This window comes from Falco cherrug, chromosome 8 (genome assembly GCF_023634085.1).
Source record: "Falco cherrug isolate bFalChe1 chromosome 8, bFalChe1.pri, whole genome shotgun sequence".
Taxonomy (NCBI): Eukaryota; Metazoa; Chordata; class Aves; order Falconiformes; family Falconidae; genus Falco; species Falco cherrug.
The window spans coordinates 4,074,226-4,100,682 of NC_073704.1; the positions used below are offsets into that span (position 1 = coordinate 4,074,226).

Here is a 26,457-nt window from a genome sequence, read left to right on the forward strand (position 1 = left end):
AACTCTCCCGAGATGGACAAGACCTTTGTTTTCAAGAAAAATACAATTTCTAAGCTCATATTTACTTTAAATGTCCAATTCAACTCCCTTTGAGGACATCGGATCTCCCTCGTCAGCCTTATTGCATGCAAAATTTGAAAAAATGTGCACTCCTGAAGTAAAATCAGATACCACTGCACCTTTTTGACGAACGCTAGCTCCACAGATAGTAATGACAAGAATTTATCAGGTTTTAAGAACTCAATAATCCGAGACACCAAAAAGCTTATTTGCAGAGATTTCACATTTTGAAAAAGTCTCCAATTAAAAAATAAAGTTTAAATGGAAATTAACTTCTAAGCACTTTTTTTTTAAAGCATCCTTTCAAAAAGATATATACCGATGTACCTAACTCTTAAATTACCTAGTCTTCATATGAAAGTGTGACGCTGAATGTACCGAGTCCAAACATAGAAGAGCTCCCCAGCACGCCTCAACTTACAGTTCACTCGACAGTTATCGGCTGCAGGAACCAGCGTGATGGAAACTAGGGGAAAGGGTGAGAGTTATTCCCTTCTATGAGCTCTCCAAACTTTTACGATGTGAACAGGTCACGAGGGGTTAGAACAACACCATATTGTGTATCCTGGACAGAAGCGCTCAGCATCGCGGGATCAGCGGGCTGCAACAACCTCTGTGTTAGAAGCAAACTGAGCTGAGTTTCCAGGATTGTAAAGTAAAACGGTGGAGGGACATTGTCCAGCAAGGAAAATGCACCTTCCTGCTTAAGATAAAAAGCAAAATCTTGCTTAGTTTCCTAAATCTCTGTAAGGATACTGAACGTGTTGTACAGTAAAAGTGGTGGAGTCAGTCATTACCTGGCTGGATATAAAGCCTTCTTGTCCTTGAAAAGTTCACTTGCTTCCAGTTTTTCTTCATATATAAGCTTCTGCTGATCTGTGAACTGGTCTCTGTACTTCTTACACTACAAAACACGATTTATTACACACACCAAAACATTATCCTTCCCAATCTGATCTGAAGCAACAGCACCACAGGCTAATGTTTGCTTATCGCTCAAAATGCACATTCTTTGTATACTTCTGAAGTGACTCAGCACCATCCTACGTGCCACTGTGGCACACTAACAAGCAGCAGAGGTGTTTATCTCCCCACCCATTCTAGATACCGGTTTTGGTGTAATTCAGAAGTATCAAAAACATCTCACTTAAGCATGTTGCATTTGGACATGAGCTTAATCCATCAGATACCGGTCTCTGGAAGACTGTGCTAAAAGGGTTCACAGAAACGTAAGTATAGTTCCACGATTGTGGAAGTTTCTGTAAGCAGGGAAAAAGAACAAAACACAGCTGAGAGGATGAGTTTTGCAGGCTCAGAAAGAAAATCTGTTCCTCGACAACTCACAGAAAACACAGCCCACAAGGTTAAAACGTCTCATCAGCACTTACACAGGTTCTCACCATTCTCTCCATCCGCGGATCCAAACCAAATTTCAGCTAATCACAGTTCACAAGTAAAAAATTCCACCCCGTGTTTCCAATGGTTGTCTAAGAGCTAGTCCCAGCCCTGGCCACGGACACAAGTATTATAAGCTGCCAATTAACAGGCAACAGGCATACTGCTTTAGAGTCGAGTTAAAAGCTGATGTCAGGAAGCAATCTTCTCTCCCTAGCCCCAGGAAGGGGCAGGCAGGACAGCTGTACCCCTCGTAGGCCAAAGACAATAATCAAACCCCTACTTCTTCCAAAGAAATAAAACCATCCTGGCCGGAACGGGAAGAAATACATTCTAAAAATAGGCCCTTCATGAACAAAACTACTGGAAATGATGTGATGAAGCTCTGTACAGACTGGACCAGAATGTGTCCTACCCTCCACAAGTGGAAAATCCTCTTTAGCTCCTTGTGAGTTGAATCCAAGAAAAGGTAAGGTCTTGCTGGCCAGTTTTTATCTATCGGTGATAAAGAAGGCATCTTATTCTTCATTTCCAGGAAGTATTTTTGCATCTGTGATAAAATTGAAGCAAGATGTTTTATTAATGTTCAAATACCAGAGTTATGTCAACCAGCAAGGAAAAGCAGATGCTCTGTGATTAAAAGCACAGTTACCAAACCACAACGCTAAGCTTTCCTAAACCTGAATATGGATTTTAAAAGCCAGGTATATCGAGAAACACAGATTTAGATATCACAGAAGTGTGGCAAATGCTTAGTTAGCACCATTCCCACACCTTCAAAACACTATCACCATCCTTTCCTCACATCAGAATATTTAAGTTGCCAATTTTCCATATGTTGAGCTTGGACCTTTCCTTACAAAGATGATCAAGGCCAAACTACAGCTGTTACTTTGCTATAAAACAATTTTAAACACAGAAAATCTACATGTGCTTTGTACAGATGTATACATACAAGTCTCTGAAGGGTAAATTCATAAATTTTTCTTCCAGCATTGGCTCTGAAGAATTTCCTGTACTCTCTACGGACCTGAAAAGTAAAACAAACCCTCAAAGTGGGTATGGAGAACAGATTTGTTTGCACAGGTACATTTTTATAAAGCTCTATGGAAGAAAATAGTATAAAAGCATACAAACATGCAAAGTGTTCCCTGAAACAGAAACACGAACTGGGCACACTTAAAATACATGAACCAGACCATGAACCAAGAGGTCAGAAAATTACCTCGCCTGACCTGAGAACAGTCATTTGCAAATTTCACAGAGAACTTGAAACACTTTCCTCTGAAAAGGCAAGCTATTCAAATATGGCTGAATTCACAGCATGACTCCATTTTCACAAGGCTTTTGCATAAAGTCAGACTGGAAAAAGTGAGGTATCGTCAGTGACACACGTTTTATTGTGTCTGAAGAGACACTGAACTGATGTTAATTACACAGTTAAGTGATGAACTGTTTCTAATTTTTCTCTTTGAAGATTCTTAATACACAGAGTTTTCTATAATAACAAAGGGATTTCCTTCCCCCCCCCCCCCCCCCCCCCAAAACAGCCTTATGCATGAAAAAACTCTTTTCACACAAGCAGTCTTCATTCCAAAAGGAAAAAAAGGGTTTTGGTGCTTGGTAAGAGCAGAGAATCAACACAAAGGTCACTTAATGTCAGCAAGCTTGGTATTTGTTTCTAGAATTGGGGGGGGGGGGGAGGGGGGAAATATATAAAAAAAGTGATCACTGAAAACCATTTTTTGTGGGTGATACTAATTTTTAATACATGCATGTAAATGCAGGTTTCAGAGTACTGGTTTTGCCCTTCCTGTTTCTATCAGTGCTAATTAGCACAGTATTGAAATTCCTCCCTTTGGCAAACGCAGTCTGAGGGAGAGCACAACTGGTCTGCTGTTCGATGTGAAGCCCAGGCTCACATCACCTTAGCTGAAACATCCCCCAGCTTTCCTCAAACTTTGGCACAGTTTGCAACACACCTGCTACAAGTTTGGAACAAAAAATCAGAGAAAACATCGTGGCTTTGCATAATTTACCCCAGAGCAAATTTTGTGGTTTTAGCTCGTTCGCTGTGTGTTACCGAGCTCACTGTAACCAGCAAATCGAGGGAAACCCATAGAGGGAAAAACCCACATCGACTTATAAAGAAAAAGGTCCCTCAGCTTACCCTGGCACACCTTCTGCCCCATACTGAGGGTGATGCATTTTAAAATCAGCCAGCATTATGAAAGCAAGAATCTGTCACTGTTCTGGGATTAAAAAATCCCCCAGAGATAAATCGGTTTTGCTTAATTACACATTAAGATGCATCAACAAAACTGACAGCATTCATCTGTCACCATTGTATGCACATAACTTTTTCCGCTTCACTTTGTAAGAAAAAGTATTCTTCTTCACGGGTTTTCTGTAAAGTTTAGTGCTCTGTAATTAACGTACATCCTTTATTTATTATTCAGGGATGGAAATTAACACACTCAAAGCCACTCCAACCACAATCAATCCCAAATCTCACCACGTTCTCATAGACTCTCTTTAATGATGTTGCTTTACATAATTCTTCGTGAGCTGCAAGGTGTGCAAATTAATTTGGAACAAAGGGACTAACACCCCCACCCCACATCCTACTGGCGCTGCAGGGAAGCTGCAAAGCAAGCACTGGGAAACGCAAGCCGTTCCAGAAAAGCCTAAATCTCGGAAGTACCACAAACGCTATTAACATCTACTTCTTGTACAATCAAAAAAAAAAAAAAAAAAGACACAGGAATTAATGGTTTAATCTTGATCACTTGTATCGACTTTAAATCTTCACCTGGAAATGTTATGGGTGAAAATACTTTGCCATCAAATGAGAACTGCCTGTGGCAGCAGTGATATATTGCAATCACAGCCTATGACCTTATTCAGAAAAAACTGCGCCTGCCAGGCGAGATGGAAGTGCTGTTTACACTATTTAAAAAAATACTTTGAAAAGCCACAGCACAGACAGGTGGAAACATACTCCTGCTGTAATGTGCCTTAAAGATTTTTGGATTCACCAGTTTTCATTGAAATGCTGCTGTTTGATATAAAACAGCCTCTGAGTTCTCTCAGGAGGGACATGTTCTTGTTTTGAAATCCTAAAAACAGACCTGCTTTGGCAGTAGTACCTAAAGTGTGATTCTGTTCTGCAGAAGGACTTCTTAAAATGGCTCCTTTGGATTTCCAGCTCTCGTTTCCATGTGGGTATTGTAATGGAATTTTTTATATACATAATATATTATATAGAATGATATGCTTTGTAACTATTTTCCCCATTTCATCACTGTTAGGGTAAGTATACGAGAATACGAAGTTGGACTTTGCATTATCAAGCGAAATGCTCCCTTTTACACGCCCGTAGCCTGCGCTATCCCTGTTAGCAGAAGTGCCACCCAGCCACACAGAAGGGATTCAGATTCCGCAGCTCTTCAGGACTGCGTCTGCACAATGATGTTTGGAAGCTGGATCATGTAAATCGTTTGGGCACAGACCCGAAACATCTCAAGATGCCATTTTCATCGTCTATTTACAGAGCAGAACTACATTCTTCCAGATTACAAATGTGTTTTCTCTTGCCAACCAGTCCTTGAAAGCAAGGGACAGAAACCAAAAGACCCTTGGACATCTCAATTTTCTGGAATTCATGGCTGCCACAAGCCATAGGCAAGTGCATGCAATGCTGTGGCCTAGAAAGGCTGACAGAGGCAAGAGGACGTTAGTTTTTGTTAGCTTTGCGCCGTGCCCTCGACGCTGGGCAGGGGTTGAGCGTGAGCAGCAGTGGAGGCACACAGCTGCACCCCGCTTCCCATTCAAACAAGCAGAGGTCACAAGAAGAAAATACATCCTTGTAATCTTTCGGGATAGGATCTTTGCCAACGTAGGTCAGGTTTTTAAGCCAACAACCGTCACACAGTCCCTTTAATCTGACATTTGCCTTTTGCTTCAAATTCCCAATAGGACAAAAAACACCTGGTGCCTCAATACTGCTGTAAATGAGGCGTTTTCAGCTCAGGAATGTTTCAGTAAAATCCATGACAAAATCAAGCAACGCAATTCTGTGTAAAAACCATCCCTGCTAGTGAGCCCACACAACCGCTTGTTTATTAAGTGTTAGTAAGATGCCACACTTTATTGAGTTCATGTTGACAGATGAGAGGGTTTGAGAAAGTACCTTCAGTCCAAGCCAGTAAGCCCAAATGACTGCAACAGCATGCTTACGCCTAGCCTCCTCCTTCAAGCGTTTCAACTCCCTTCGAGCCTAAAAGGTTCAGATAGTGAACAAAAGAGACAGCCCGATGCAGACAGCACAACGACCAGGAAAAGGCTTCTCCTAAACAGGACAGCCAACTTACAATCAAGACACGGAAAGGTGGAAGAACAGCATTTAACCTTGAAAACCCAACGTGTCAGTGTGGATTGGTGTGAAGCCACAGAGGAGGTCAAAAAAAGCCTCCAATGCTGCGTAAGGGGCACACAGAGGTCAGAATTTTGTCAGCCCCATTATTCACTGCCAACGTTTCCATCTCCTCGTCCGAGCACAGCTCGCAGCCAGCGGTAGGTATCTCCTAATCCGATTCTAACGGAGACCTTTGCGCAGCTGTGTGACCAAAAGGATGCGTATGAAAATCAAGACCTACTAAAATCTCCCTATCGAGTCACTTCTTCCACTCGTGAGTGCCTGGCCAGGGCAGAATCAATTCTGAAAGCAGGTATGTAAGGATGAATTACCGGCACTGTGGTGAGGGCTTTCATTCCCGAGGGTGTTTTTTATTTTGATCTTTATGTACCTTAAAAAAAAATTCTCTAGCCTGGTTAATAATCTTCTCCAGTCTGTCTTTATGGAATGAAGGGGTAACCCCCCCACCCCCCCCAAACCCAGTGCCTTCCTCATGGGCAAAGAGACAGGCACCCACCTACATTTCATCAATCCTTCCCGGTTTAGGCAAGCAATTTGCAATTCTAAACACAAAGGCAAGCGTGGGCAACTTCACAGCATCTCCCATTTGAGGAGATACCAGGACATTTGTTATTCAGTTATCTGATGATAAAAGCCAAGTAAAACCAAGAGTTCCAGTCTGACAGCACCGGTGACCGCAGCTCTAGCCACGCATCTGCCCGTGTCGGGATACATGCCATCAGCAGCGGTGCAACAGCGGTGCCAGCCTGTGCCAGCGGCGCTTCCCCGGCACAGCTGGGCGGGTTAAAACCTGGGTCAGGTGCGGGGGTTAACCTGGGTCAGGTGCGGGGGTTAACCTGGGTCAGGTGCGGGGGTTAACCTGGACTCACAGAATGTGCTCTCACTGCTCTGCCTGGGACAAACGCTCCTACTGCACAGTGCTGTGAAAACAAGGGCTCTGCAAAGCTAAGTTTGTCTGTCTTGTGAAAAGGAAGGAGTACTTCAGGTCTAGAGCTTTTCTTTTTTTTCTTTCTTTTTTTTTTTTTTTTTTTGGTAATGCAAGTTATCTGACAATAAATTTCAGAAACTTTTGTTTTCAGCATTCCCCTGGGAAAAGAGAAAACATCACACCAATTCTCCCTCTTATCGAATACTGTAATTATTTTTCTAATCTTAATTCAATTTAGATTATTATCTTTTTAGATTATTATCTTTAGATATATATTATTCTATTTTGATTACTTATAATAATTTAAGGAATAAAGATGTAATTTTTGCCTGAAATTCCTGTGAGTCAACTGGTAAAAATAACTACTAAAATATGTTAAAAACTATCCAAATCTACTAAATATTTAAACGAGGAGCTCTAAGACAGGTAACACTATTGCATCCACTTCCCAGATGTGTCCTTTTTAATTCTGAAGGATATCTTAAACCTAGGAAAGAAAGTACCACTTCTGCAGTGCTGAGCGATTTTGGGGGTGAAAGGACCTCTGGTTAAAAATAAAATAACTTACCGATGTATTGCATTGAAACAACCACAGGGGAAACAGTGAGTCTGTCCAGTTACACAGCTACCTAAATATCAAGCTAGAACTGAAAAGTTCCAGAGTGTCTCTAGTACAAGGGAAATTCCATACATGTTTGTGTGGATTCCCAGGGCTGCCATTTCATTAGAAATCTAATAGATTTATATCAAAATAGCAAAGGTCAAACTCAGCACTATACTCCAGATGTAATTTGAGCACATTTCTCCATCTAGTTGGCAAGGTGTTCTGACAACATCCTACCACCACCCCTCCAACCTAAATAACAACTGGAAAACATTTTCAACTTAATGTATTTACTGAATATGGTTTTCAACTAGATTACAAATTTATTAATTAAAGCCAATATATTTTCGGCCTCTAGTGAACAGCATTTCCTATGTTCACATAACCCACAACAGCAGGCTGGGGATTAGTAAGAATCTTTCAGTGGGACTTTGCTTCTGAAAACAAACAGCTGATGCTCGAATTCCTGGGATTTTTCTAGGGCTGGAAGTTTAGAATTGCAAACTACCATCATTTACTGCTAAAAGATCAGGTCATAAAACTGCGCTTTACTTTTACTTACGGAAATTTTCTTACTGGTTCAAATCACAGCCAGTGAATCAATTAAACCAATTAAAATTAATATTTAGTAGAACTTACTAGCCTTGGTTTGAACTTGTAAATGAAGACTGTCCAGGGTGCAGAATACACAGCCTGGGGAAAACCTCAGCTGGATCACTAACACAGTGTCACTGAAAGCACTTCTTGGGAGGGGGGCGGGGGGTGGGAAACACAGCAAACCCCCCCAACCTCCTTTCCCCCTGCAAACCATGCTTTGCATATTTACATTTAGTTAAATGCATTTCCTATTTTGAGAATACGGCAGTCTAGTCGTTTTTAATCTAGTCTAATGGCTTGTTAGTGCAAATCACTAGTTGGTTGCCATGCAGAGAATTTCCTACCCTACAAAAAACTGACGTACAAGACATTGTCAGATTTATTAAGTGTGGCATGAATGGAAATGGAAGGAATCAATGATCATGCTCTATTACCTAAAAGTCAATTGTATTAGTCATCACATCTCACTATGTACTACCGATTAAACGTTGATACTGTTGGGTAATGAAGGGGGGCATGTGATATATGCATGAAGTACCTTATATCCAAGCCAGTAAGCCCAAATAACAGCAATAGCATGTTTATTTCTAGCCTCCTCCTTCAGTCGTCTCAGTTCCCTTCGCGCCTGTGATGCATTTGAAAATGGGATATAGAAAAGCTTAGGAAAGAAAAGGTTACTGCAAGTCCCCAATGGTGCGAGAAAGAAAGAAAGAAACAAGTCACTACAAACAGCAAATACTAAAGCATGTCCCAGCTTCCCAGACTGCACCAGCAAAAGAATGTTAGCAGCAAGAGAAACAAACAACCAAAACAATTTAAATAATTAAAGAAAAAAATCAGCAGTTTAAGCCACTGAAAATATGCCCAGATAACTTTATCCTGATGGGCCTTCTTCATTCTATGTAGGGACAACTAAGTGCACAATTTGTTGCCATTCTCTTACCTGGGTACCATGCCAATAAGCAGCAATTACTGTGGCAGCCTCGTTACAACGTTTCTGATGTTTAAGTTCCCGAAGAAGTTTCCGAGCCTGTAAACCATTGAAAAAGATTGTTTTATTAAAAAAAAAATTACTATAATTTCTTAATGATTTTCAACTAAGGCACTGCAACCTATAAATCTAGGCAAAACCAAAAAAACCAACAATGCCTCCAAATCTCCAAGCAAATAAATTCATAAATGCTGCGCAGCCTAACGTCCGCTGGTCCCGGGAGGATTCTGCACGCAGTGAGAGCTCGGGATGGGCAGTGCAGGGGATCTCAGCTCAATGGTTAGTTGTCTCCCAGATTTGCTGCATCACCCAAGATACCTATGTGTCTGTCTGTACAACGGCAACAATGCTTTTGCTCCACACGGTGTACGTCTTAGCCATTTGCACTGCAATAAAGAATAAATTGCCTGGCTTCAGGTTACACTTGAGGTCACACCAGGCTTTTACCCAGGGCAGCACTACCACAAACAAGCGTGTTCTCCAGTGAGAAATGGAAAACCGTAACTCAAGATGAGATGATGCTTTTACCCAGTTTTCTTCAAATAATGCTCATGGGAAAAGACAGCATGTCAACAGTTGGACTGGAAGGGTATTTTTAACTCATTTAAACAAAATAAAGACAAAGTAAAAAAAAAAAATCAAGAAAAATAGCACTGTCAAATGATGCTAGCTTATTGCTGGCAAACTTTAAAACCCTCTGGGCAGGAGAGGGCTGTTCACACCTACAGCTAGTAACTGCAGCCCCCTCCTTCCCCACCTGAGAGCAAGGGAACTGACTCTAGAATTAAAGGCAGTCCTCTCTTCCCTGAACAGAGCAAAAAGCCACATTTTGTGAGGTGGCGGATGGTTAACAAGAAAACATTTTTCTCTGAAGCTGGACAGCAGTAGTTTCTTTAAGCACTGTGGCCACTTTCCTGTGAGCTGTTAACTGCATTTTCACCTGGTAGTTCAGCATCACTCCTTAAGCCTCTACTACAGGTGCAGGATTACCCCTTCATGAAGTACAAAGCTCTCAGAGAAGCAGCCAAGCCGTAGCCAGCTGAGGCAGGGGACAGGCACACAGCACAAGGTACTCGCCCAGCACAGGCTGAGCACAGGGCGCTGCCACCCCTCCGCCAAGCACACACAGAATCGAGGGCTTCACCCCAGCAACATACTGCCCAGGTGACCTAAACTATTGTCAACCTGCTTTCAATCTTGTTCATTCTTTGAGCATCCTGTTTACCATAAAATAACCTCCAACCACAACTTAGTTCTTCCACATCAGTCCCACGTCACAGTTTCCCTAAGCCCAGCGGCAGAACCCCGCTCCAGAGCTGCTGGGCTGCCCGCTTGCGTGTACCTCCATCTGCTGTGAACATCAGGCTCCCTCATTGACACACGTGAAGCGGGCACCTCTGGCCAAATTCTCCGGCAGAAGACGGCCCAAGCACAACCCAGAAGCTAGCACGGTCCCAGCCACCCACGGGCACCATCTGCAGGGACATGCAGCCAGCCCAGGCTGCACACAGATGTCCCAAACCCACCTCTTCATGGCAAACGCAAGCATTTAACAGCAGCCGTGGCACAGCCCCAGCTCGGTGGGAGCTGGCGTGGAAGTCGGGAGGCTCAGTGCATTTGGAATGTGTTTCCTGACCCGCTCCTTACCTCCCCGTGCAGACACAGCTGCAACAGAAAACTCACCTTCCATCCTCTGATGTAAGACTGAACTATAATAGCCGAACTCTTTATCTTCTGATACTTTTTTTGTTGCTGTATTGGAAGTAAATATGTGATACTTAGAACATTTGCAACTGCAAAATACTGTGTAATAAAACATTCATTACTAACATTTGAAAATACGATTAAGGATACAAGCACTAAACGTAAAAATTGAACAATTTTTCATCATGCAGATGAGAGTGTAGATTCTGTACTCAACCAGAGGGGAAACAAAGCACATCAACAATGCTGCACGGACAATGTCACCCTCTGTGTACAGAAACACTAAGTTCATGGTCAGCAGCAGCACAAAAGTGACATGGATTAAACACTAACAGTAGCAGCTTTATTTGTCTGTCCCACCGACAGGGTAGCATATAAACCATCACAAATGCTCAGGTTCGTTGGCTAAGCTTTTTGCCATCTTTTCATAAGACTTGTGCTGTTCCTATTACCCACAGTCCCTTCATAATACCAAATGCTGATGATAACTTAGGAACAGGAAAAAAGAGAACCCATGGATTCCAGAATAACATGCTGGAATTCAAGTATGCCAGTCAGAACGTTAAATTTCCCAGAGAGCCGAGCATTTTCCTCCTAAAAAGTCAGACCTCCAGTAGACCAGTGGCTAGTATACTGCTAAGTGAACAACAGCTGTCAGACTTTGCAACAAGGCTTTTAGACCGCACAGTCAGCCCACTCAATGGCAGTGAACATCTCTGCAAGCCAGCATCCCCCCAAGGCCACCTTCATGCCATGGCTGACATCCGTCATGCCTTGCAAGGGAACAGACAGGCAAGTGTCTGCAGATCCTTTGGCCAAGCCTCCAGCAGAAGGAGTTGTCAAAAAAGCTTGGTTCCTTAGGAAGGAATTCCTTAGGAAACACTCCAAATCACAGCGCCTAACAGTCACGTTGGGTTAGGAGAATAGTGCCCTCCATCTACAGGAGGAGGCTGAGGGAGTATTTTTATTGTCACCCGTAAGGAATTCTGAGAGTTTTGCTATGGTTTCATCCTCCATTCAAAGACAACTGCTGCCACAGTTCACCAGTGAACCAATAAAGGGCTACAGTTAATGATGTAAATATGGTCACAAATTTGTTTTCCTTTCTTCACATTAAACGTTGTGCCAATCTAGCTGTGGCAACTCTGTTTTCAAATCATTAAGATTGTCTGAGATCATAATGAAGCCATGTGGGCACGATGCAATTCTGTAATCATGTTGTTTGTAGAAGCGGTGCATTCGGTCATGGAAGTTCAGAGAGAAGAGTTTTCACAGTAAAAAAGCATTTATTCCTATTTCTTCCAAATGACCTGTACTTCTAATTATCCAAGACAACTGAACCAAACACTGATGGCTTTCAAGACGCTAAACAGAAGCGCTCGTTGACTAAAAACCAGTGATTGTCATTCTACAACTTGCAGTTTAAGAAGATGCTTTCTTTCCGTATCCTATATTTCATCAAGCTTTCGGATATGCACACACTAGTAAAATGCAGCTGTGTAGTAATTGTTTTAAAACTTAGAAAAGATTTACTGTTTTTAGGTCAATGTTATTTACTAACTGAGGAAAAGAAACACGAGCCATCTAACAGTACCGTTCAGTTCATGACATGGAATACGCAGTCTACAAACAGATTTGGAACTGTTTTAGAACTGTTTCAGCATCAATACTGAACTATACGACTTATGAGCTATCATTAAAACAAATCCCTGGGATGCTCCCAAGCAGCATTGTTGAGCCTCAGATGCAAAGGTTCCAAAAAAGGCAAAAATACAAAAAGCCTTAGGAATGACTGAATTCCACAGAATCGCACATGTATATTACTGAACATTTTTTTTCACACATTAACCATCTGTTTTGAAAGCCCTGTAACTGCCAGGCAGCATACCGCTCCAGCTGAATGAAACAGACTCTTCCCAGCTGGGCCACCAAGTCCTGCTCTCCTGGAGCTAACGGACTCTGGTGAGCTTTTTAATATTTTAAGCAGAAGCAGAATGTAAACGCTTAATAGTGCTCTACAGAATTGTCTTTATGCATGTTATTGGTACTGAAATACTAACATAAAATTGAATTCTTTCAGCACTTCTCCATATATATCAAGGAAAAATATTGTATGAAGGTTGCATGAAATACCGCAGCAAGGTTCTACGAAAAAATGTATTAAATGATGAAGACACAACCCCACACCCATTTAATAAGGACAGTATCTTACCGCGTATCTCCTGTACCAGGAAGCAATCACAATCTGGCTTTTTTTCATCAACAAGAAGTGTGTGCGGCACTTCCAACCTCTATAAATCTTCTCGATTAGAGTAGCCAGGTCCTCCAGCCGCTGCTTTCTCAGATCTTCTAGTTTGAAGAGCTGGGTGTGGGGGTTTGTAGGGTTTTGTTTGACATTGGAAGAAAAACAGCGAGGGAGAAGAGAGCAGAAAAAAACCCATAAGCAGTGCTATTGCAAGAGAAATCTCTCTGTCATTCAAGCCCCCCTTCAGATGCCTTTTGCTTTATTCATCTCCAGAGCTACAGGCAGCTACATCAGCAACGTTTGTGGCACAGATGCTGTTTGTTGCACAGAAGTTACATTAAATTCAGGCTGACAGCTACTGCAAAGCCTTAATTCACACCAATTGTACCAGGTCTAATATTAAAAAGTGCCTTTTTCAATGCTATCTTTCAAGGCAACACAGCAAAACACCATATCTAGAAAAATCTGTAGTAACCAGCTAGTGAATTACGCAGTTTGTAACAGGCCATCCTCATGAAAGACAGCTTGATTTTGCAGAAGACATTGCTCACTTACTGTTCTTGGGTTGCGGATGAATATCTTTGATCTGCCAAATGAAAATTCTTCTTCAGGGATTTCCAATTCATTAAACAGTACCTCTACTCCAGCCCTAGTAAGAAGTAAACGAGCTTAACAAACATGACCCCCAGCTCTAAAACTTCTTAGTTTACATATTCACAGATTAATTTACAGGAAGTATATGAAAGCATATTTTAAATTCTTAAATAGTGCTTGACATAAGAAGATTGAAAACCTAACTCATTTACTCACTGGTTATTTAGCTAAAAGCAAGAATAATCACTGTAAAGACTCAGAATAATATGATGAAAAAAGAGCAATTTTTATTTAACAGAATCAGCAATGGCTTATCTTTTCCTCCCACATCTATAATGAGCTTACTTAAAAAAAAAAAAAAAGGAAGGAAAAAGGAAGAGCTCTCGCGCTAATGTCAAAATGTGAAAAAAGATCAATGAGTTTGACATATGCTAACGTTCTACACGCCACCAATTCTATTTTATAAATTTTACAAATTTTATGGATGTCAACAAAAAAGGAGTCACACAGATCTTTGCTATGACTGTAACAACACTGTTGCTGTCAATACTGCACTCCCACTGCTATCTCAATAACCTAAAGATTTAAATTGTAGCTAAAGATATTAATCTATTATGAAAGAAATTTAAATCATGCTATTGGTGGCCATGTGCAAAAAGGATTTAGAGAAGCTCATTTGCTGACCCAAGATGTCATCTATTTTTATACACGTGAATACTATGCAATTGAAAATTATATATTTAACACAGTTGATTTGCAAGAGGTATCATCTCATAGCTCTTCTCCAATCATTATGTAAAATTATTCTTGAAAGGACAGAGGAAGATTGCATGCCTGTCTTCAAAGAAGTGGGTGTTCCTATACTTTGAAAGTCGGTTATTAAAGATAAGCGTTCTTTTGATCTCTCCAGACCTCCTAGTCATTTTGATCCCACTCCAGCATCTCTCTCACCCTTTCTTTCAGGCCCGGATGAGTAAAGGCTGCAATATATTCCAAACCCAACGCGACTTCCTTGCTCACACACAAAATCTTTTCCATTAGTAGATCAGTTCATCACTAAAATCACCTCCTTTGCCAAGGAACTGTAATTTTTAGCCTACGGAAAATTACGTTTGCCAGTGAACGAACTCATCCAAAATCCAGAACAAGATGCTAAAGAACAATATACAGGTAAAACACTTGAGCTGCACTAGCCTACTTCTAAATTTACTCTTAAAATAACTGAAAGTTCAATAAATTAAAAAAAAAAAAAATCAGAATAGGAGGAAGGCAGTAATTTCCCTCACTGGAACAGGACAGGTCAGAACACCGCTGTTTTCCTACCTGGCTGGCCCTCTCCAGTGGGGCCACGTCTGCTTGCACAGCATTTTGTACCGTTCCAGGCACGGCTCGTACGCCTGCCTGAAGGCATAACCTGCCCTCCTGACCCGCACATTCTCCAGAAGACCGAGGTAGCGGATCTGGTGGCACACCAGGGCGTCATTGAAAACATGCGCAGCCTTCTTGTCGTTGGGTTTGATGCATCTGGAAAAGGAAATGAACAGGGATGCTTGTTTGCAGCACTATGTGTCAACAACTATTATTGTGAGTTTAAACCATAGATTTCAATAGTTTATCCTTGGAAATCAAGAATTTTTAGTTATTATTATATTTAACGTCACCGAATATAAATTCACAAAAGCTTTGCCACAGGGTAACTGACCTGATATAGTTTGGATTTTTGGTCTGAAGATTTTTCATCAGGGTGGCAACCGAAGCCTTGAACTGTGAACCTGCTGTTGGTGGTCTCTTTAGATTGATCTTAGCGGGGTTACCTTCTGGGAACAAGGCTTTAATAAGGGAGTGATTGGCCTTCCACATGGCCTGGGAGAGGTCGCGGTACAGAAGATCATTATTTTTGTCAACAAATCCTTCCACCTGGTACATAACCTGAACAAGACAGAAGAGTCTCGTCAGAGCACATTTTGAACTGCAACACAGGCCAGTTCAAAATTGACCCAAGAAATTGATTTATCCTGCCTTCTCACGATCCAAAACAAACAAAAGATGTTTCAGCTTTCATTTCAGATTTGACATCTGGAAGACTTTTTGCCGGATAAAATTTCTGTGAACATGCTACCTGAGAAAGATGCATTTTCTCACACCACTAACAGTTCCTTGTGCTGATCAAGTCTGGTTTCTGTAATGGAAAAAATCCCTTCTCCCGTGTTAGCTCCAATGCACCACCACTTGACAATACTCCAAAACAACCTTTTTTTGGCTGACAAATGCTTTCCTCCCTCTATTTTGAATCACAGCAGCAAAAAACCCTTTTCCCTTCAAAGTACTAATGCTTACATTATTTGCCTAACTAATACAAGATATGAAGTATCACCTCCTGATACCACAGCAGCAAGCAGCTTCTGCAGACCTCAAGGGACTTATTTTAAAGGACTTTTAGCAGGAAAACGGCCCAACAACAAGAAGCACGAATGCAAAGCTCTCCGCTGGAGACCCAGGAGGCATCCAGGGGAACTTCAAGTAGATCTCAGGTTGCCACTAGCTTTTTGAATTTTTGAGGGTAGGGAATCTAGTTTGATTAACTGTGACAAGTCATCCAGCTGGTAACACGGATTCCTCAGCTTCATGATTTCTCAGTTCTGTGTAGATATGTACTATGTACACAGAATATTGAATACAGCTAATACTGACATAGCCATGTTTTACACAACAGCAAGCAACTGGGAACTCGGGCAGCGTTTTCCTTTGGAGCATGCGTCTCCGTTCCTGCAGGTGTGGCAAATGCCGCTACTGAAATAACAATTCATGTGAACTTGCTTATATTTCATAAAAGGAGGGTCAGACTTTTGTTGTCCAGTGACTAGATCAAAATGTTCTCCGCTGAGGATGGAAAAACAACATTCTTCCCAAAATAGGAGGAATTCACTGACTGCTCTGCTGGGTCAGTGAATGCCCATAACAATCACAGACCCTCACCGCCTGCTAAGGCACCATCTGTTCACAGTCTTCTCGAAGTACCGGGGCATTTCCAGTTTGCTTTGAATTTCTGACAGCCAAAGAAACCTAAGTATTAATCCCCAATAGATTATATGCAGTTACAAAATCTTCTTGGCAAATGCATATAACAAAGTTACTGAACGGCTGCCTCAAAGGCTGCAAGTATGGTGTTTCCAGGACTATTCTGAGTGAGCAAATTATTGAGCTATTCAAAATTGTACGACTGAGAAAATGTTAAAACCTAGGGAAACATTAAACAGTCCTAGGAAAATGAAACACTTCCCAAATATTCTTTATTGTGTGAAATTAACGGTTCAGCAGATTCGAACAAGAAGAATAGTTTCAGCCCCTACACTTGCTTTTACATTGGTTTTGTCTTCTTTAAAAGAATTTAATTATTTTCATTTTAATAAATAAAAAGTCATACTGAATCACACATCAAAAACTATAAGACTGGTATCTATTCATATTGCTTATGTCGCAAAAAGCAAACACATTTGCAAGCCCCCTGTATAGCTTTCTCTTCCATCTCTTTAAATGCAGACTGTCAGAATAAATTCAGTTCCTTCACATGTAAAGAAGCTCCACTTTCTCACCAACATGGCTAAGGACTTCAGCTAGTTCGGTGACAAAAACCTCATCTTCCAAAATACCTTGCCTTCATATGTGTGCAAAATTTGTCATTCTAAACAACGCTTCATTTCCAGAGACCTAGCAGGAGGAGATGTTCACCACCAAAGCACACGGGACATCCTCTCCCACTGATGGAAAGCGAACTGCCCTCGATTTCAGCTAGAGTACTGTGATCTCGGAAAACCTTCCACCCCAAATCATGAATCTCAGGCTTAAGACTGAGAAGATCAGGACAGACCTGAATTTATTATTATTTTTTTTAATCAGCTACTGACTCAAGGAATTCTCCTCCATTTCTGTAACCTCACTGAGCGGATGAAGAGCCTCCCTGCTGTACCATCGCTGGGCTTCCCGGGGTACAAGGCTCCCCACACACCGCGCACTCCCAGTTCCACCAGGTACCTTCCCAGCGTAATGCTGAATCCTGAAGCAGCTGTGAGGCAAGGAGGTGTCGTTGAGGAATCGGGAGCACTTGCTCATCCTGCTCTCAAAATGCTGGTGAGTGGCACAGACTTGGTTCAGTTTTTCTAAAAAGGTGTCATCGGTAACGGTTCCTGGTCTCAGGCACTCTTCGTCTAGCATGGCCAGGATTCCAGTCTGGTTCTGAAGTTTCAGGACAAGAGCTTTAGTGTCTGTTTCCATCAAGGCTGCTCACCTGTTTGACTTCTGCTACCCAGAAAAACGTTCCACGAGCCACCTCGAAGTGTGGCTCTTTTCCTCATCCCTGTTTCTAACGGATTTTTCATATCTGCATTTTTAAAAGACCGCTTCTCTGATCTTGAACTTCATGTTGGAGCTTCACATCATTTATTCAGACTCTAGAAACTCCAACTTAACAAAGTAGGCAGTTTATGGGAAAAAACAGCATATGTCTTCTGTTAATGGCTAAAAACTATTCTTTAAGGAATTCTACCTTCCTTGCAGCGCTAAGTCCATAGGAAGTCCTCTTATTAGATGCAAGTACTTTCCGTACTCAGTACTCGGCATTCAGTTACAAGCCATTGAGTTTTCTAGCGTCATTATAAAAAGAAATGTTTACAATGCTGCATGTGTATCTGCTATTGAAAACAGCACTAAATGTAAACATTTAAGAGTTGTTTGGGTATTTTTCTTTTTGTTGTTTTGCACGGGTGCTACTGAACATTCCTAACAAAGTAACATATAGCCTTATATATTAGTTTTTTGAAGTAAAATCAACTTTTACCATAAAAAAATCAGATGACTAATACAATGAGTGACTTGCTTTACAAAACCAAAGTGCATAAGGCTGCGTACAGACTCTACAGGTAAATTTAATCCACACATTAAAAAATTATTCAGATAAATTCTTGAATGCAACTTACATTTTCTATTAGGTCACAAATTATAGCGTTGTTGAAATACTCAATATGAGTCCATTCAATCCCCTGTAAGAAAAAAATAAAGAAATGTGTGAACAGGAGAAGGATGAACAGGGAGCTTTTCCTTTAGGCAATTATATTCCACTTACCTAAGATACTACTTTCAGATTTAATTCTATAGGCTTACCAACCTTTTATTTATTAAGAAAGAAATGCAATCATCTACTACTAACATGATCTGTGCAAAATGACCGCCCTTGAGCAGCTGCCAAACTTGCTCTCCATTCCTTTCCCCCACCCGTGTCAGCTTCCCATGCACTCCCCTGGCGCCTCGCCACGCTCCCCCGCCCCAGCACCCTCTGCCCACGCTCCCGCTGCCTGCAAGGGAACCGGCCCATTGCCCTGCAAGCAGCCGAGAGCAACATTTCTAAGCTCTTAGTTGTTGTTTTGTTTTGTTTTTTAATGGGAGGAAGAAAGAGGGCTAAATTTAGCTGAGACCATCTGAAAAATCCAAAGGTTGGCTGTTGTTCAGATATTCCTAATACCCTATTTTTTTTTTCAAATATCAGTGATAAAATTTCCAAGATGAGATGCCAAATGCATCAGGGGGTAACACTGGTAGGGCAAAGGACTGGAGAAAGAAAGCACAAATTTACTTTTTCATTTGCGTTCTGTGCTATACTTCTCGCAGTTAAGTTTTATCAGAGCATTTGAAATATCATTCAAGAACCAAATTGCAGTGACGATGTTTCAAGAGTTTCACCACTGAATGCAAAAAGAAAAAAAGACACGCCCAAATATTATCCTCAGGATTGTAAGGCAGGAACTTTATTTACATTTTTAGGAATGTTTATATAGCGAAGTGGTATCTTCCAATTTGAGTACAGACAGCATACACCAGTTTTCTACAGCTGTGATCCGATATTTCATCTGAGCTCTGTAGATCATGGGGGTACTCCTAAAATCCACTAAAACTTTAACTTGATGTTCACTTACAGGGTAACATCAAACACCAGAGTCTGGGTTCCAAAGTGCATCTCAAATTTACCCATAAAGCTCACACAGCTCCCTCTAATACTTAATTGAAAGAAAACTAGAACCAAAAATATATTTGCCGTTTCTTTCCTCTCACGTGCTCTTGTTTTACCTACCCAGTCCCCCTCTGGCACAGGATTAGCTGTGGCTGCTGTTGGGGTGTATCCTAGGTACCGCTGCGTAACCCAAAACACAGGCTGTAGGGTAACGGCACTAATACCAGGATGTCAGATTAGCCTCCTAATAAATTAATTAGCCTTTGCTCAGAACCACCAGCCACTGTGGCAAATGGACGAGCACTCGGTCTGGTTTTTACCTGGAGGACTCATCATGTGAAACAAACCCCAAGCCAACTGTTCCTGCTCAGTGTAACTACCACAGGGTCCTACACAAACATGCTCCACGCTAGGTCAACAAAGCGACGGTTCCCTAAAAAGAGGTTCCAGCTTGGATGCCTGTGTACCTCACAGGGACAATGGGAAGAGGAGAGGACAAGGAAAGACCCGTTCACGTTTTACCTCTCGGATGTACTCCTCCTGCTCTTCCTTGAGGGTCAGCTCAATGAAGATCTGCTGCAGCTTCTCATTACAGTAGTTAATAATGAATTGCTCAAAGCTGTTGTCCTGTCAGATAAAACAAGTTTGCATTGGCTGTTGTGTAGACACCCAGGAACTCGGCTGGAGTGAGTTACTGCAGCAGCTGCAATTCCACAAGCCGCTCCATTAACTACTCCTTCCAGTTTTGCCAAGTGATGGCTGGAGTTGTATTTTATTGAGATTAGTTTGGAAATTCTAGACCAAATCCTTCCCTGCAGCTTTCTTCCTTGGGAGGGACAAACCCTCTGTGAGTGATATCCATGATGCCTCTGTATCAACTCCTTGGGATAAGCCATAAGGGCACCTGTGGTGTCAGGGAATAAAAAACAGTTTTGTCTGCACTTATCGATCCCCATATGTCCAAAGTAGCCTGCTGCAGCTTCGGATAAATAAAATTGTATCAGCAGCATTAGCTCTTTTCCACTCAAAGAATCCTGTTTCACTAGTGATCGAGGCTCGAGCTGCTATTCTGGCCACAGCTGAGCGGGGGTTTAGGGATTATTGGCTCCAGAGGTCACCCCACACCCTCCCTGCCAACAAACTGCTCGTGTAATTGCCTGCTGAAACGATGGGAATTAAAAAAGAACTTTATCAACTAAAAAATCCTGCAAAAGGCTAATTCATATAAAAGTGGGTTAGGGAGCAAGCACGGGCGTGACGCTTTGGAGCAGGGGCTGGAGCAGAGCCCAGGAGAGGGGGGCTGCAGCCCCAGCAGCCCACGCTGTCACGGCCACGTGGCAGGGGCACATAAATCACTACACCTTTGCACATGACCAAGTAAGTCTGCTATATAACACCTGTCAATACCTGTGAAGCTCAAGGTATGGTGACAGAATTTTTATGACTTAAGAGAAACTGCAATCACTTACATGGTTAAATTAAGGAGATCTGTTTGCTAAATGGTATTAAGAACACACAAGCAGATTAGAAAATATTGAGGCAGCACAGATTTCTGTCATCATTTTAGTTGTAGGTAAAGCAAAATCACCAAAGCTGATCACCAAACTTTCTCAGCCACATCAATCTCTGCCCCTCGCACCAATCACAACTGTCAATCGGAGACTGCAAGACTTGCATAGCTCTAGATGAGAAAGCTAAAATTTGGCATGCATCAAACCCAGCACGGCAAACAAGTCATACTTACTGCGTTCTGTTGCAAAAAGAAATAATTACATAAACTGCAGTCAGTATTTACAGCACTTCCACAACAACACAGGATGTATCTAGTTACATTTATTTAGTGTACTGAGCAGATCAGTCTTTTTATCAGGCCTGTATTTGTATGTCATTGAAAATATGAAGTACTACATAAACGTAACGTATTGCTTCTTTGTAGATGAGCATATCTTTAGGCACCGTCAAATAAACCACGGGATTGGGGCACATCACGGCGTAACACAGGGGAGCATTCCTGCATTGCCACGTCTCTAAATCACCCTCTATCTTTTGTCTCAAAAAGCCACGTATATAACCTTCGGCAGACAAATCTCATTAAAGGGAGAGGAGAATGGGGAAGGGAAGAGGGTACTGGGGGAAGAATGAGGAAAAGTTTATTTGACACGCTCAGATAAAGCCATCGCTTTAGATACACTGAGTTTGAAGTAAAAGGACCCCAACTGACTCATCACCTTGACAAAGAGGAAGGGTAAAGCACACTCCGTACCCTCCTGCCAGGCACACGCCACCCGGCGCAGCAAGACTGTTCCTCCGACAGCCCATGTTATTCCGATCGCAAGGACCGCAGGACTTTTCGCTCACGCATTATACGCAGGCTTTGTCTTCAAAAGAGGATGGAAACTGAACTGCAAATCCAGCTAAACCATCTAACTAAAAGGTCGTTAACAATATATTAAAGTAATTGCTAGATGCTTTCCCGATTTGCTAGGTATTTGCAATATTTATGGTTTGCCAAAGAAAGGCAAACCAAAATCCACAGAGTTCTTCACAAATCACTCCAAGCTATGAAATTCTACTTGCCATTGCCAAGCCACTGAAAATTGCTATTCCAGGAAAAAAGTCGTTGAAGAGCAGTAGCAATTTTGTTCTTTATGTACAATACAGAGCAAAAGGCTAACAGTTAATTACAGCCAGGGAAATGGGGAAAAACATTCGGAATTACTGAAATTCTCAAAACGCTTAACTCCAAACAGACCAGAAGATGTTCAGTGAATTAAATACACTTCAGAAAGAGGCATTTTTTTTTAAAGGTTTTAAGAAATATTGTATGAAAAACCAATTAAAGTGTTTATCTCTGGGAAAATCTGAGTAAGGCAACAGAGACTGAGAATTTATCTTCCCTTATTGTATACCTGTAATTTTGAATTATGTGAGGGCTTCACAAAGCATAGATGCATGCTCACAAATGAGTCGTCCCCAATATTTTAACGAAGGCTCCTAGGAATTAATATGACAGAACTAGAAGGGATCTAAAGGACTTTTGACATTGTTTTTGAGAAGGCAATAGAGAATGAATAGTGTCAGTGACAGCACATCACTAAATCTGTTCAGGAGAAACGGGCTGGAAGGACTCAGCCATCAGATACTCTCCTTGCTCTTTACGCTAACCATTTGCATTAAGCCACAGAAAGGGTTTTGACCCACACAGCAGCAGCACTGTCCGACCCAAAATTTCAGGAAGAGTTAGTAAATTCAAATATCCTTAGGAAATTTTAGGAAAAAAAAGTAATAGTTAAGACCAGCACTTCTCAAAGTGTCAGCTTCCTTTCCAGGCTGTGATTCTGCTACTTTAATTTTGAGAGCATCACTTCAATCCCTGCATTTTTATAGCAGCATTTCAAACTATCCCTTTGAAATCCCTGTGGAATACAAAGTATAACCTTTGGGGAAGAAAAAACCACTCAGTTTCTCAAATTAAATTCAAGGTGCTGCAAAACAGAATGTCACTTGAGATAGGCTTAATGTCATGTCAAATTTACAGATACAGACAAAGCAACCTCCCTCAGCTTATCCTCACAATCTTTTATCAGGTGCAACAATAAATTTAGACGAAGTGGAAAAATTCACTGACAAAAATCAAAGCCTACTTCACCATGTTTTTCACTTCACAAGTAACAGTGTCTTGCTCATGCAGCTTTACTCTTTACCAGACTTCAAACTACTAGACATCAGGGTGGCAATTCATGAACAGCAAGTTTTCGAACTCTAAAAAATGCGGCTCCATGCAAAAATATAGTGCTTATATACACAAGCAGATCATGATGTTGCACCTACTCAGGTTATTAAAAGTTGACCATGAAAAGATAAAAAAGTTCTAGTTTTGAACCGCTGCAATGTATTGCATAAAGATGCTTGAAAGTCTAAGGGAAATATTTTTTGTCCCTTAATGTTACTTAATTTCTTCTTTGGAAGACTCCAATCATGCATATCATGGAATCATCAGAAAAAACACAGATGGGTGTTCCTGATCTTATACATTGTTATACTAGCAAATACCACCAGCAAAAAGACAAAATATTTTTTTGTTTGTTTAAAAAAAAAATTTGGCTAAAAGTCTCTTACTGATCTCAAGCAGAAACGTCTCCACATGCTGATGCTGAGGGCCATGTCTGGCATTAGATTTATGAACACAAAATACAACGGGCATTTCCCCATTAAAACCAGCTACCTCCTTCTAACCTCTCCCCATAGAGAATTCAGATTCACTTCTGAGCACCCAGGTGCCAGCGATTTCCAGAAATACTGAGGCAACTAGGATACCTACTTAAAACTGAAACCTGGGCACTCTTCCATACTAGTAGGTAGGAATAAATTCTTACCTTCCACCTGCCTACTAGAGTCCTAGTTTTAAGTGTTCTGTTCTCTTGTGTCCTCTCCACTTCACTGTTTTCCCCAAATCAAGCATATGTTGTTAATTCATATCCACAGACTCAGCTGTATCACCAGCATCACACCTACACAAAGTGTTTCTCAATATTTCTGCTTAATCTTTCATCACACCAGCTCTTGCTGACAGCCAATTCAAAAATCTACATGTTGTTCAGTCTACAAGCACACTGACAGAGGTATGCAGTAACACCTTTTCAAATACCTTGTATGAACATACCTAGAACCAAAAAAAAATACATGAGAAGTATTTAAAGGAAAAGCATAATTTAAAACAAAACCCAAACATTGCGGGCTGTGAGACTGACAGTTGAAATCAACAAAACTAATGCCATTAAAATTATTTTTTTGACCAGTATGGGGAGGGGAAACATAGAGAGACTGATGCTTTTGTTCCAACACCTATAGCCCTAGAAAGTAACTTTTCTGCAGGCAGCAGAAGTCTCTGACCCCCTCCTAAGACAGGCAGGCGATCCCAGGTAGTTCTACCAGGCTACCAGGCTCCTGCTGGGGCTCTAGAGAAAAAGCCAGACGGCAAAAGCAATGGAGATGGACAACACACGTCGCTGACATGAGTGGTGGAATGAATGGTGAAACCAACCAGCAAATTTAATTTATATTCTACTGTGGTGTCTGGGAATAAGAATTTTTATGTATGACCACAGACACATACAAGTTTATGAGATGAAACCAAGAAATATAAACGCTAGAAAGTGAAAATCGGCAAAAGGGAGAGCGTGCATTTAAAGAAAAATTTAAAAGACACTTATTTCACCTTAGAAAGCAATAAGCTACTTGTGACAAGTTCTAACAATTTCTTTTTATTTGTTTGCGAAGTTAATGAAGATATGTTATCAATATCCCTTTTCTGTTTACATACATAAACATTTCAGTAATCAAACTTGTTGAAATCAAACTTAATTGAAAAATATCTAAACTAGAATAAGCTCTTGCTTTTGTGTAAGTATCTCCATAGGCAAAGAACCAGAGAAGTGTATCATTTAACAATACGTATTCCATGTATATGTAATCGAACTAAGTTTCAGTGTATCTAATGGAAGCAACGATAAATGCCGAAGCTTCAGGGATTACCCTTTTTCTGCATTTGTGTAGCACAACCAGCCCCAGCCCCCAGTGATGCTGCCAGCACATGCAGAGAACCAGGCTCTCCGCACCCCATCCTGCTCTCGGCCCAGGTGCCCAGGCACACAATCTCACCCAAATCTGGAAATGAGAAATGAGGGTGAATCCAGCGCGCACGGCGTGTGTGCGATCCACGGGGAAACCCAGGCACAACCGCTTCAACAAATCAGCCTGACAAATTCCAGACCTGGGACAAGAGGCATTACAAACGGGCGGGCACCTACCCTCTCATCACATCCACTCCGGCACGAAGGCAGAGGAGCTGCTGCAGGGCAACACATCACTCCCACCACCCGAAGCAGAGCATTTTTTGTGCACTTGCTCTAGCATTTCGAATGTTTCCTCTGTTGGAAACTGCCAGCCGAGGGGGTTTACGTCCTTTCGCAAAATAAGCCTCTCTAAATACTTAAATTAGAATGTGATTAATTACATGATGATTAACTTCCTGGGGTGCACCTCTGCTGCTGAGCATTCTAGCGCTTAAGGAAATTACTGCTTTAAGTGTTATTTTAAAATTTCCTCTCTATCTGTATATATATATATACACACATATAAAAATAGCACCTAGGAGCCCAACTAGAGGTCCTTCTCTGTAAAGCTCCCCTCTTTCATAACCCTTGCCAGCAGAGACAGCTGATCAATTACAGATTGAAAATTCTGTTCTCTTCCTTCACACTGGACCAGGCTTTGCCCTGCGCCACCAGAGTGAACAGAGGGGGAGGTACGCGCAGCACGCGTTGTGCTGATGGGCAGCAGAAACGGGTTGAACAATTTGGAAAAGCAAATCTATCGCAAGGTAGAGTGCCTAGAAAAGGTGGCTGGAAATTGTGGTCTGGAGATTAAGGGAACTCCCAAAGCAACAGACATCCATGGCTGAGTTAGAGCCAAAGTCAAGACATGAAAAAAGGGTCCCCAGAGGCTAAAAGAATTAAAAAAAAAAAAAAAAAAAAAAAAAGAAGAAGATGAAAAGATCCTGATAAGCCAGTTTGTGTGCTTTTTTTTCCCTCCCCCTCCAACTCTTCTTTCTAGCAAACAACCAGACCCTTCCCCAGTAGAATCTTCCTTGAGGTGGGACAGGGCAGGAATTCTCGAGCCAGCAGCAATCCCTCAGAGCTCAGCTTGCTCTGAAACAAACGGTCAACAAGAAACAAGCTAACTGCCATAAAAAAATAGAAGTGCTATCCAACTGCATCACAGACTGAGAAATGGACCTGGCTTCACTGCTGGGTGGCTCACTTGGCTCTTTTATTAGTATTTTTATTTACTGCTCGGTTTTATGCAGAATGTAATGGATGCTGCCACATTTTTGCATGT

The 26,457-nt window shown here is 41.5% G+C and overlaps 1 protein-coding gene across 5 annotated transcripts in view; it reads right to left on the minus strand.

Moving 5' to 3' along the window:
* MYO1B (myosin IB) overlaps positions 1-26,457 on the minus strand; it is a 113,248-nt gene that overhangs the window by 10,550 nt on the left and 76,241 nt on the right. For 2 of the 5 annotated variants that reach the window (XM_055717883.1, XM_055717882.1), the window contains exons 14-27: positions 20,080-20,184; positions 18,530-18,592; positions 17,589-17,789; positions 15,259-15,485; positions 14,880-15,080; positions 13,518-13,611; positions 12,930-13,079; positions 10,697-10,765; positions 8,966-9,052; positions 8,561-8,647; positions 5,648-5,734; positions 2,411-2,485; positions 1,871-2,005; positions 858-964 (exon numbers count right to left, since the gene is read on the minus strand). In XM_055717883.1, coding sequence (XP_055573858.1) covers positions 858-964; positions 1,871-2,005; positions 2,411-2,485; positions 5,648-5,734; positions 8,561-8,647; positions 8,966-9,052; positions 10,697-10,765; positions 12,930-13,079; positions 13,518-13,611; positions 14,880-15,080; positions 15,259-15,485; positions 17,589-17,789; positions 18,530-18,592; positions 20,080-20,184 — 1,688 coding nt within the window. The remainder of the gene's footprint in view (positions 1-857; positions 965-1,870; positions 2,006-2,410; positions 2,486-5,647; positions 5,735-8,560; positions 8,648-8,965; positions 9,053-10,696; positions 10,766-12,929; positions 13,080-13,517; positions 13,612-14,879; positions 15,081-15,258; positions 15,486-17,588; positions 17,790-18,529; positions 18,593-20,079; positions 20,185-26,457) is intronic. The other 3 variants (XM_055717885.1, XM_055717884.1, XM_055717886.1) reach the window with 2 other exon arrangements.